The sequence below is a fragment of the Nannobrachium achirus genome (genome assembly GCF_963921795.1).
Source record: "Nannobrachium achirus genome assembly, chromosome: 15".
NCBI classification, from domain to species: Eukaryota; Metazoa; Chordata; class Actinopteri; order Myctophiformes; family Myctophidae; genus Nannobrachium; species Nannobrachium achirus.
Genome location: NC_137822.1, coordinates 6,053,971 through 6,067,507, shown reverse-complemented (window position 1 = coordinate 6,067,507; position 13,537 = coordinate 6,053,971). Strand labels below are relative to the sequence as shown.

The window sequence follows — 13,537 nt, the reverse complement described above, 5'->3', positions numbered from 1 at the left end:
CCGCCGTCGCCCCCTGCAATGTTGTGGCCCTCGGCTTGGTACCTTAGACATAATTCGGCCCTTGGGGAAAACTAATTGGGGAACCATGGTGTACACATTCTTTACGTCCATGGCAAAAATAGAATTTTGTCAAAAATGTCCGCCACAAGGCAGCATGGCGATGACCCCTGGTTAGCTAACATCTGTCACTCCCCCCTGCATGTGTTGACCATTTGAGTCCTACAGTATGTAGTATTCTGATTGGCTGATTTGTGGGACTCTCTGAATCGCTGTCCAATCAGTTGGAAGATCGGTAGAATCAGCCAGTCAGAATAGAGACATGTAGCTCCTTCCTGTCATGTGTCTTCTGTTGTTCCCTCACTGACCAGAATTAACTCATTTTCATCATTTTCGTGCTGAAAAATCTGAGAAGTAGAAACGTGTTTTTTTAGCGATGAAAGTAGATGCATGGGTAGAGTAGATGGATTCTACTCATGCTGTTTTTCCCCCCACTGCATTTATCTGTTAACATAGGATAAATTACATGCTAATATGGGCTGAAATTGTAATTTTATTTTGTCTATGATTAATGACATTAATTTCACATAATCGTTTTAAAATGTTTCATTTGTCAATCACATGTGCCTTAATTGATTGCCAGATACTAAAGCACTAAAGCCAAATTCATACTTGTGCCATACTGTGTCGGTCACCAAAAATAGCCGATCTACAAGATGGGATATTTCCGGTGCGGGACACCATCTGCATGACACGGATTTACAAATTAATTAAGCATATCGACTCTTTCGTCTGGAAACCTCATACAGTATGTCCAAAACTGTTGCTTTGCAGCATTCATATAGAGCATCGCAGCGGAAGTGGTTTCATTTTTGCCATAGACTTTTACAAAGATATTTATAACAATTATGTTAAGCCTAGAACCAAGCCATCCAGGATGGCAATGAATCATGACCATACAACCTTTGTTTCTATCGAAAAGAACATTTTGAAAATCGCTAAACAAAGGGTATTTATTAAATGTAGTATATCAAATAATGTAATATTAAAATATGTTTTCAGTCACATAGGATCAAAGGTTGTATGGTCATGATTCATTGCCATCCTGGATGGCTTGGTTCGAGGCTTAACATAATTGTTATAAATATTTGTGTAAAGGTCTATGGGGAAAATGAATGGGGAATATTAAGTGGCACCAGGAAACCACTTCCGCTGCGATGCTCTATTCAAATAATAGCAAAAGTAGCAGATCCACAAGCTCAATCTTTCAAGCTTGTGGATCTGCTACTTGTGATGCTTTTGTGTGACGCTGTAGTTTGATCAAGTAGGACATTTATTTATAAAAAAGAAAGTTCAAATATGGATATAAAGGTTTATGCGTGATGGCATCGATACAGTATGTCCCAGTGGTGTAAAATAGCTCGGTACATTTACTCAAGTACTGCACTTAAGTACACGTTTTAGTTATTTGTACTTGAGTATTTCCAATTTCAATACTTTTATTTCTACTCCACTACATCTCGGATCCAAATATTGTACTTTTACTCCACTACATTTATTTGGAAACTTTAGTTACTAGTTATTTTGCAGATATACATTATAATATTATAAAACATACATACTGTAAACCACTTTAGTCCTATTTTATACCAAGGCTGTTTGAAAATAGCCAATCTACAAGCTCACAACACGTCGCGACACGTTGTGAGCTCGTAGATCGGCTATTTTCAAACATTTTGTACTTACTTACTTTTGGTACATTTTGAATTCCAGACTTGTACTTGTAACAGAGTACATATCTACATTGCAGTATTGATACTTAAGTAAAGAATGTGTCCTCTCTCTCCTCTCCACTCCAGGTTTAGTTTCTTCTCGCGGGACAAGCAGAGGAACAGCCAGCGGGGGTCGCCGTTTGACGACAGCAGCTTTGGCGCGTGGGCGGGAAAAGAGGACGTGTACACGGAACAGGCCCAGGAAGCTTTGCAGCACATGTAGTAGTTAGTCGCTGGACAAGCACTTGACAAGGTTTTCTCCAAAAAAACATGCCAAACCTTTAACACTTTACGTCCGTCACTTAAATGGCGTTCTTGTGGTCAAACCTGTGAGTAGCCACCGCCCCCCCCCCCCCCCCCCCCCACTGCACATCAATCCACCTATAGGGACTCATAGTGCAACTTGAAACATTGCCTGCTTCAAAAAGGAACGGACTGACAGAACGACAAGCACAGCCTGAACACACTGTAGCACGTTGAGTTGACACTCCAGTTTAGGAAAGGAAATTACGGGGGCACTCGGGTGGGGGAACCAGGGGTAAAGTTCCTGCCCGGACTTGGTAAGACTAGGGCTTCGAAGCCTCCAGTGCAGTGGTTCTCAAAAGTGGGGTCCAGGGACACGCAGCGGTCCTTGAGGGGGTTTCAGGGAGGTCCCCAGCTAAATTATTGATAATAAATAGGAACCAAACGGGCCCTTACAGGTCTGTAACTCCAAGAGTGGACAAATGGAACCACATTTGGTTCCATTCGTACTCTCTCAGATGTCTGCAGGTCATGTGGCTCTGATGTATCCCAAACTGGAGCTTCTTGAAACTTCTAAAGGTTGAGAATCACTGCTCCAGTGCATGACGCATCCGGCTTGGCCAAGCATCCATACAAACACAACTGGCTGTGTTTGTTTGTGAGGGAAGCCGAGGATGGGCAGGGCCATCTCTGTCGCTGCACTCTAGCGACTCCTACAGGTTGGTCAGGGTGGCTGTTCGATGAGGCTTGGAACTGGGAAGAATAGCTTGTTCCTCTGCATGCGTTACGCCTTCAAAGTGAGACATTGAGACAGTGGTGACACTTTGCGCCTGCACCCGTCCTAAGACCAACCATTAGGGGTCAGCAGCGACGAGGGACTACAGTATTTAAGGAGGAGCGGGAATTGACAGAACATCTAAAATGGGGGTAAAACAAATAAATGAATAAAAGGTCCCAAAAGTTTACCTAGTCAGACGTAAGAGAACAGAATACTTAAAAGAGTAAGGGCACATGCAAAACCATATGACTAAGGAAAGGCAGGAGAATTGCGTGCACATGTATGTTTAAAAGGATCATGTTTGATTGAGATACTCCGCAGAGGGTATACTTGGATGTTGGATGGAAAAAGGAAAGTTGCAGTTGGAAACGATAGAATGAAGAAAAGGTTCATGAGAATGTATGTCCAGCAATAACTACGTTTTTAAAGAAATATATTGGATTAACTTTTATTTTTTTAAATTTTTTTTAATACAAATTTGACACCAACTGTAACGTTGAAGGCATAGGACACAAAAAACATGTTGTCATCCCCAACCCCTTCATAACTGCACAGAACGTTCCGATCCAAAGTTATTTGCTTCAAGGACATAAAAAATGTAATTTGCATTCGGTGACCTTTTGCTCAATGCATTGCTAAAGAAAAATCCTTTGGCAGTTTTGTGTTATGATGCAATTAAAGACTATAAGCAAACAGCATAATAAAATGTAGATTTTTTAATCAACATTCAATGAACACATTTCAATATAATATAATGCTTTATTCGTTTTACATGGTTAAAGTAAACCTTGTTATATTGATTGAATTGATTGAAGAATTTATTAGAAGTTTGCAATAGAAAAAAGTACAGTTTCATGACAGTACAAATCACTGGTACAAGGTCAACTTAAAGGAGATCCTAGAAAGCCGAGGCTTATTTCCACAGGAACCACACTTTAAGTATCTCATATAACATTGAAAGACAGACGATTATAATCTTTTTCATTTTCAAAATGACAACACTTGTGTCCTATTGATCTTTCTCCTGTTTCCCAAGTCACCAGCAATTTACCAATAATTAAAACGATGCAGCTCTACAAATTACAGATTACACATTTTACCATGTGTTTTTAGCACGAGGGCTGTATCCGATCAGATGAGAACAGCTCCGCTATATACAAGATTGTGCAATGTGGTTACATGACAGTTGTTGTCAGATTGTGTTGTGGCCCCTTTTGAGAAGCCTACTGGATATTATGACAGTGTCATAAGATGTAGGCTGACTTCAGGAATGAGTTTGTAAAACCGAAGAGCAAGGGTGTGTATAGGTCAGGGTTCCCCAATTAGTTTTCCCCCAAGGGCCGAATTATGTCTAGGGTACCAAGCCGAGGGCCGCAACATTGCAGAGGGCGACGGTGGCGTTCCCACTACTCCAGCGACAGTTTTCGTCGTTGTCGGGTGAAAATCTTTTATGTCCAAAACCGTTCGTTTTGAATGTATCATTTTAAAAATTTGATTTAAACTAGTGAAAACAGCCGATCTACAAGCACACAACGCCTCGCGTTGTGTGCTTGTAGATCTGCTGTTTTCACTACTTTTGTGCGACGGCCTTGTATGATTTGCGAAAGAACATACAAATTTGGATATGAGATTTACACCCAACGAAGATATACTAGTGTTGTTGCTGCTCTTATACCACCATTATTACTGGGGTTGGTGTGGGCCAGACAGTAGCCCCCCGCGGGCCGCCTATTGGGGAACCCTGGTATAGGTTGTTATGAGTTTATTTAAATGCTTACATATTGATGCTGTTTTGTGCTTACTGGGCATCGCGTGCCTTCTCACTTACTATTGGCTGCCGTGTTCACAAGAACAGACTTGTGTGAGACGCGATGGCCTGGCCAGTAAGGCAGTGGTTTCCCAAACGGTGTGCCGAGGCACACAGGTGTGCCTTGGGACTTTGTGACAAGCACACTTTATTATTGCAATATAAATGCGACTAAAGTTATGAATAGTTTACGATATCAGTGCTTTGTGTGCACATTGCACACACGTCCCAATTCAGAGGCCAATTTCAGTCTGGGCATACATTTTAATTTAAATTATTTATATGTTTCTTTACATTAAATTTGTTTCACAAATTCTCAAACATAGTGAAAATAGCTGATCTGCTGGCTTACCTGCTTGCGGTATTTTTCTCTATTTAAAATACATTTAAAAAAGAAAATGCATGAAACAGGGCTTAAGTGTTTTATTTGGTTTTTCAAATAAAAAGTAACCGTTTACAGAGTGATGAGAGTGATAAGACGTTAAAAGAGAGGCTATTCTGCACAAGCCTCTGTACCCTGGATTTTATTTTCCTTCGCGTTCGGCTCAAAAAGGAAAGCCTGGGCTAAGCTGTTGACATTTCTGGCATAGGAAGTGGGAGTCAACCACCCAACCAACCAACCAATCAGAGTGCAGGGGTAGTGTAGGGGCGGGCACACAGATCGGTGAACAAATAGGGAGCCGGCGTTGGATTCTGGCGCTAAGTAGTATCCGCCCCTCTAGTCCTTAGAAAGGGTTTGGCTCCTCCAGGCTAATTCTGAACTGATTTGAATAGAGGTGTTTCAAGAGGAGGTGTTATGCACGAACGAAAACGAACGTCAAAGAATAAAAGAAGTCAACAACTGCTGCTCCCATTGCATTTTAATGTGCCAAACTAGTCCTCAGGAAGATCACACGCCGGTCGACACGTTGGACTTGTTTGCACATTAAAATGCTGCTGTTCTTTAATTCTCTTCTTCTATTTCATGAATACAGTCAGGCGTGCCTTGACATTTTGACTTACGTTTGAACACCCACTGCAGTATAGCTGAGGTGTATCGGGATGCATTTTATTAGTAGCTGCACACTTAGTGTTGTTTATGCCGAGCGGATGAGGTGACATAGATGAATGTAAAATGCCAACGGACATAGGAATTCCCTAGAAAGACGGTCCCATTATTTCAGTGTCAATGATGAAATGCCAACGCTAAACGAGGTTGCCACATTTATAAGAATAAAAGGATAAATAATAACCACATAGACACTGTATCAAACCTACACGTCTTATTAAATGATGTTGCCATTTTGTGGGTGATGAACAATGTGATGGAAATGTAATGGCAACCTACAGTGTATTAAGCAAAATAAAGGGAAATGTAATGAACTTTAATAGATGCAATCTGCTACTTTCATGACCTACAGCAGGGGTTTTCAACCAGTGGTCCTTGAGGGAGATGGATCCAGGTGGTCCCCAGCTAAATGATGGAGAGTTGGTAACCAAACGGATCCTTATAGACCTTTAACTCTTGAGAGTGTAAAATGAAACTGTTTCATTCATTTTACGATCTCAAGAGTTAAATTATTGTTAAACATCTGCATCACTAAATTTACAAGAAGTCTACAAAATTAGAGAATGTAGAAGAATTGTTATTTTGATCAACATTTGCCTGTCATCTCTCCTATGGTACCACATCAATACAGCATGGAATTGTGGACAAAATCCAAAAACAAAATATTGTTTAATAGTCTTGGGTCTGAGAGGCTAAATCTCATGAAATGGTGGTCCGTGGCTCAAATGCTGAATAAATAATGGACCTTTGGGACGTGAAAAAGGTTGAAAACCACTGACTTACAGTACAACCCTGGTCTCAGGCGTGCATGAGAGACCACGTTTCTACCGCCCTGCCAACATGCAATCCCTGCCTGACCAGGGGAGGTACAGGACTGTGCTTATTGGCTTCAGGCCGTACTACTTGTCAACCAGACACCAGGGTCTAAATGTCTCATTGGAAGAGTAGGGAGACCACCTCCAACCACTGCAGAGGTGCCAGTTATATTGTATTAACATACTCTACACAATTGGTTAAAACAACATTATATTCATTCAAATAAGCTCTCAATTCCCTGCTATATTCAGACAGTTACCCCCTCCCTACCTGGCTTATAATTCCATAAGAATTTTTCACGAGCCTAAATTAAATGACTATTGAAAAGGTATAAGGAATGCATTGATTGTTTTTTTATTAAGACAGCTTGTTGCCTTTTATTAAAACATGTCTGCTCCATAATAAAATATCAACAATTTTTCCCAGGTGTTTGTCAGTTTTTGTAGACAATTCATTTAGCTTGATTCTCAAAACATCTTCTTGAAATTCACTTGGAATTAATGTATAATTCTACTATTACTGCACTTCCAAGACTGGAATGCTTTTAATGTGTCAATAGCAACCACCTCCCACCACTAAGTAAGCCTTGCCATGTCTGCAGTGCAGGAGCCTATCCTCTGTTTCTGTAGCGTGAGGCGGCTTCGTGTACAAGTACAACCTCTGGACATGACGCTAGTATGTCGCAGGGACTTAACCCCAATCCAACCCTTGATGCTGAGCTCCAAGCAGGGAGGCATCGAGTCCAATTTCTGTAGTCTGGGAAATCAAACCCCCAACCTCCCAGTCTCAGGGAACTGGAACATTATAAAACTCATGCTGATAATTGGGTTCTCGCACCTGATTGGATGAATCTGGTAACCCACTTGATAATGCGTTTGCTGTTTATCAAGAGCTGGAGAAACAGACAGACCCGTTGAACAAACACAATGATCACTGTCAGAGTATAGACTAGACAGCCTTATCTTTTTAACATGAAATGGTTTGTTTTAACCAAGACAGACAGACGAACAACTGCTACTATTATGTTACATTAAACCCCTTGACCTCCCCTATCAGGGTAATAGACATTTAGGCCTATTACAGATACGTAGATCAATACAATATATATGCTTTGTACACATATTTTGTAGATCGATATTTTAGCCAGTCTGGGAAACCAAACACCCCCTGACCGACCTGGGGAATCCTCCCGGGTCAAGGGAGATATTATGCTTCTGGGCTACAGGCAGGGCTACTCTTGCTTATAGGGTTGGGATGCGGAACCAGAGGAGGAACCGCATCCAACATGTAGGAGCTGGAATTGTGGAACATTTGGAACCGTTTCCGGGAAAGGCTTGATCTCACTGTCGGACCTGGTATGTGCACTTCATGTCTGCTATGCAATTACAATACCATGGTTCTCAAACGTTTTAATTTCAAGGACCACCGTAACTGAGAGTGCACAAATGGAACCAAATGGACCCGTAACGCTATTCTAGGGGTCCATTTGGAACCCCCTATAGCATGGGTCTTCAACGTTTTCAGGCCAAGGACCCCTTAGTTGAGAGAGAGAGATGAAGCAGGGACCCCCACAACCTTTTCAGAGATTCCATATAGTTTCATTGTTTGACAGCAAAATCATCAGTGTATTTTCGATTCATGTCAATTTGTGTTTTCAGATACGTATTTAACCACTTGAATCGTCAATACATAACTTGACATTTCACTCTGTACTTAGTCTGCACTTTTTCCCCTCTACACCAAACGTCTTTGCCGAAACTGCGAGGCGTTGTGAGCTTGTAGATCTGCTATTTTGGCTAAAGTTCTCAGAATATGGACACCAGGGTTCAAGTGGTTAATATAAAAAGGTTTCTATCACACAAAGATTTGGAGGACCCCCTGCAGTAACTCTGAGGACCCCCTAGGCCTAGGGGTCCCGGATGCCCTGTTGAAGACCCTTGCCCTATAGGGCATAGCAGTGGGCGTGGTTTTCTGGTGCCACTAAAATAATGGGTGATTCATTTAGAAATTTACAAAAATATTTATATGATTCACTAGGATCTTGGATAGCTTGATTCTAGGCTTAAAATAAGTGCTCTTTTTGTAAATCTCTATGGGAAAAATGAATGGCAGATTTTCTTTGTGTAGCACCAGAAAACCCTGTAGCAATCGTTAAAAGGAACCGTTAAGGAACCGGAAGGATTCCAACAACCCTACTCTTGCTGGTGTACATGTATACAGTTACCTCCCTTGGGTAGAAATACATACAACCAAAGTGAAGTGGACTGACAAGAGGAGTTGTTTTGCATAATACATGTTTAATCCACATTCCTCCACCTATTACAGTCAATGCTACAACAGTCACTAAAAAGCACCAACAGGGGAAGTTAATGGACAAGAGGTTCAAGAATCACATGGGTACCACTGCCTTGGTTGCTCAGCCAGTTGAGTGCAGAGACCACATGCTCCTTGTGAGTGCCAGTCTCATCTCTCTCTACAAGGGAAGGGATGGGACGATATGAAAATTCCATATCACGATTATTGTGACGATATCGCGATAATCTAAATCCATTATCCTGTGGCGGAACATTTGCCAAAAAATAGCCGATCTACAAGCTCACAACGCGTCGCGATGCGACGCGTTGCAAGCTTGTAGATCGGCTATTTTTTGGCAAAGTCATTTGATAGAGAGTGAAAAAAAGACTATCAAGTACGTATATTATAAGTACCTTTTACCAATTATAGAGGGTTTAAGTGGTACCGGATATGCAGCTCGGCAAATAAAAGGTGAATCAATCCATGACGGAGGACGATATCACGATAAATTAAATCTCCACAACATGATTATCGTGAGTGCTTTTTATCACAATAAACGATAATATCGCTTATCGTCCCATCCCTAACACTGACACATCTGAAATGAAATAGAAAAACGTAGTATCGCATTGTGATATTTTAGGGGGTTAAATAAACCTCCTAAAAAAAGCTACTAAGTGGTGCTGGGATAAAATGCTTCTCTACCAACTCCATGTGAGTTGACAGTTGTTTAAGTATTATAATAAAGTAGGCCATTTGTGGTCATTTCTGTGGAACATGTCACAAAGACAGATTGGTTTTTGACAAAAAAAACAAGGTTAAAACTCAATCACTCGTTCATTTAAAGAGACATCGATAAGTAGTGCTGCTGCTCTCTGAAAAGTTGAGCTGATTTTAACTGCTTGAAGGCAGCCTGAAGTTGCCCCTGAACCACCAGCCACACTCCTTTGAACATGGCTGCCTGCTAAGATCTTGATCTCAATGGGATCTTCTCCTGTATAAATAATTATATTATAGCCTCATAGTATAATTGTCATATTTTTAAGGTTTTCAGGAAAGATTTTTACTAAGTCATTTACTAGTCAATCATGAGTAAAAAGCACATTTTCCCTAACTTGGCCAAGTCATGTTTATCCATCTTTATTTACATCTGCCCAACACTGCTGATTCATCCTGCCTTACTGGCAATGTTCTCAGCCTATCGGAATGTTTGATTTCTGCCAAAAAAAGACTTAGGCCTAGGCCAGACAGAGCTGGATATGTCATATATGCCGGTTTTTCAGATATTCACATAGAAAAATATCTAGATCCACACGACAAAGATATCTAGGTCTAAAATAATCTCATTCCCCAGACCTCCACTAGGGGGACAAGCACACACACACAGTAAAGTCTTCAGAGATATCCGGGTTCCATGTCTACACGGATCCAGTGAATCGGATATTTTTCAATGTCTTAAAAAATATCCAGTTTCGTGTGGCTGCAAGCCCCAACAGCACAAAAAAATGTCTAGCTTCAGAAATATCCAGCTCTGCGTAGCCGGCACCTTAAAGAACTTCTGCCCAAGTCATTTTGGAATCTAACAAACATTCTGATGGCTGAGGACATAGTCAATAAGGCACAACAAAGCAGCAGTGTTAGGCGAGTAGAGTTAGGCAGAAATGTCAATTTGCAGAAAAATATTACTTGGGCAATTATGCTATGAGGCAGAACGTTATGGAACATTAGTAGTGGATAATGAAGGCCTTACAGAGTGGTGTCTTAATGAATAGACATTAAGCAAATTCCTTTATTTTCAAATAACTTCAACACCTAATTGTACCAGAGGTTAAATAGTATAGTTAAACTTGTAAAATCTAGTTAAGCTCTTAACATATACAAAATATGCTTTTAAAAATGTATTTAGAATCTGGTGACTTATAAAACTCAAAACAAAAATGAATTATCCGTTGCCAATTCTGTTGTTAAATGGTCTACATGGAATATTTGGTTGTAGACATTTGACAGCTTTGTGTAGGAGGTAAAGATTTGTTCCAAGGGAGAGAGAAAACTACAGCTATAAAAACATGATATAAAAAAAGAAAATCAATAGCACATTACAGTTTGACAGAACCTTTTTAGAAAGGGCTCATATATACTTTGCATCATCATCATAATCATCATTTATGAACGACTGAACGTTGTCCATTTACATTTTTGTATCGTCAACCTGAAGAGTCCTCGTTATAAATGCAATTATTGCTAAGCAGGGGAAGGAACCAGTGCAGGGAACAAACAAAAAAGTGTAAAAAAAGGAATAAAAAAAGCCAAAACGTTGTAGATCTACCACCCGCACTTGTGTAATGTGTACTGTGATCGCTTTCCTCACCATCCTATTTTAAATAGAGAACAAATGCCCCCCAATCCAACAATCTAAAAAAAAAAGAGGAAATGTTTTGAACAGTCAATCATGTGTATTTGCATGTGGGCAACCCCCTTTTCCGTGCTAAGCTGCAAACCAAAAATAAATGTGGTTCCTTCCGCTGTTGCCAAGTGCCACTAGGCTACCAGTTAAGAATAAACAGTATAAAAATGCCAAACAGCCACTACTACCACGCACATGCTGCGATAGCGCTAGCTTTTTAAAGGTTATACAAAATATACAAAATAAATATGCTGAAATCAAATGACCTAGCATGTTCCATATTATCAGTGTATAAATAAGCTTATGGATATCGTCGGACAAAAGCAGATGTACCTTAAATCTCCATTAATTTAAATCGCCAATGTCTTGTACGCGAATCCCCAGTACATCCATCTGATACATATTCTGCTGCTAAGGCTTTTTCTTTTTAACATTAGCTTAATAAGAAACAAATGCTTATGCTCAGTTTACAACAGCCAATCTACAAGCTCACAACGGGTCGCAGACACGAGGCAGTGAGAGCTTGCATATTGGCTATTTTCGAAGTATAAATCACGCCTTCGTTTCCCTTCTCTTAGAGATCAGTTGTCAATATTTGAGCCATGGGTGAGCGGCGATAGAGTCTTTGCTGCGGTCACCGTAGTCGTAGAGCAGCTCCTCTCCCTCGGCGATGTTCCGAGACGCCACCAGGATGAGGTGGGGGATGCCCTGGATGTCGTGGAGCTTGGTTTGGCAGTTGCCATTTTTACTGTGATTTATCAGCCTGCCCATTCGGCCAGTCTCTTTCGTGGCATCCACACTAAACAAAAAAAAGAAGAAAAGCCATAAGTATCAATTATATTAAAATGTGCAAAGTAACAGGATAGACCAGGGTTCCCCAATTAGTTTTCCCCAAGGGCCGAATTATGTCTAGGGTACCAAGCCGAGGGCCACAACATTGAATTATGTCTAGGGTACCAAGCCGAGGGCCACAACATTGCAGGGGGCAATGGTGGCGTTCCCGCTACTCCAGCGACAGTTTTCGTCCAAAACCGTTCGTTTTGAATTTATCATTTTAAAAATGATTTAAAAACTAGTGAAAACAGCCGATCTACAAGCACACAACGCCTCGCGGTGCGAGGAGTTGTGTGCTTGTAGATTGGCTGTCACTTCTTTTGTGCGACGGCCTTGTATGATTTGCGAAAGAACGTACAAATTTGGAGATACAAGATTTCCACCCGACAATGACGATATACTAGTGTTGTTGCTGCTCTTATACCATTACTGGGGTTGGTGTGGGCCAGACAGTAGCCCCCCGCGGGCCGCAAATGGCCCGCGGGCCCCCTATAGGGCAACCCTGGGATAGACGGACACTTTTTTCAATGCCGCAAATAGTTTTTTTTTTTTACCTTTTCTACCTACCGTAGTTGTTTCTGTTGTGTGGAAACCTTACATGTCTAAAACCGTTCAGGATTATATTTTAAAATCGTTTTAAAATAGTGAATATTGCATATTGAAATATTGAACAGAATGGACCTTTACGGTTGTTGAATTAACCAAATAACATTGCCTAATACATATCAAACTGGGGGAAGTCTGACCTTGAAATTAAAAAAGGTTCAGAATCACTGTCCTGCAAAGGGAAACGCAACGGTTTATTAAACATACCAGTATGTTTTGCATTGGTGCTGAAAATAGTACATGTAGCATCCCGTGGCAGGGTTTTGAGCGTACTCGGCCTCCCTCATTTTGGCATCGGTGATGTGCAGGAGATCACCATGGTACTCCACTATGTACTCTCCCTTCTGGAAGCACTGGGTGGCAAACACCCCTCTCCCTTTCCCCTCGATGTGTTGCACCTGCACCACAAAAAAAGGGAGTGGTTAAATTATGGCGTATTCGTATAATTAAGTAGCACACCACTTTAACCACTCTGATGGATACAGTCCAGGCTGACATTTATCAAGATAATAGTGATGTAACGATTGATCAGTGAGTGATCGCGATCGGCCGATAATGCCTCTATCGACTTTGATCAGTATCGGCTTTACCGATCTACAGGCTAGATCAGCTATTTTCACAATAGAATAGAACAGTGTTATACAAAATTCCTCAACTCTTAGTGCTCGTCAGGGTGCCGGGTCCCCAGTTAAAATATGATTATTTTGGGGGTCACGGCCTGAAAAGGTTGAGAACCACTGGCATACACTACCTGTCTTTGGGCATTGCGCATAGGAGTAAGCGACCTGTTATTGAGCTGAATTATTGTTATATAGTCCTGGAAATTGGATTAAATATTCTGGAAAAGTTTTGGAAATGAATTGGTAAAAATGTGTGGGAACCCTGTACTTGTCAACCAGACACCAGGGTCTAAATGTCTCAATGGAAGAGTAGGGAG

The 13,537-nt window shown here is 41.0% G+C and overlaps 1 protein-coding gene across 1 annotated transcript in view; it reads right to left on the bottom strand.

The window, feature by feature from the left end:
• Positions 1-11,748: 11,748 nt before the first annotated feature.
• The window catches only part of LOC308299176 (N-lysine methyltransferase KMT5A-A-like), a gene marked incomplete at both ends in the record, with an annotated part of 8,680 nt that continues 6,891 nt past the window's right edge, over positions 11,749-13,537 (bottom strand). Inside the window, 2 exons of the mRNA XM_080742894.1 lie at positions 11,749-11,959; positions 12,808-12,998. Coding sequence (XP_080599020.1) covers positions 11,749-11,959; positions 12,808-12,998 — 402 coding nt within the window. The remainder of the gene's footprint in view (positions 11,960-12,807; positions 12,999-13,537) is intronic.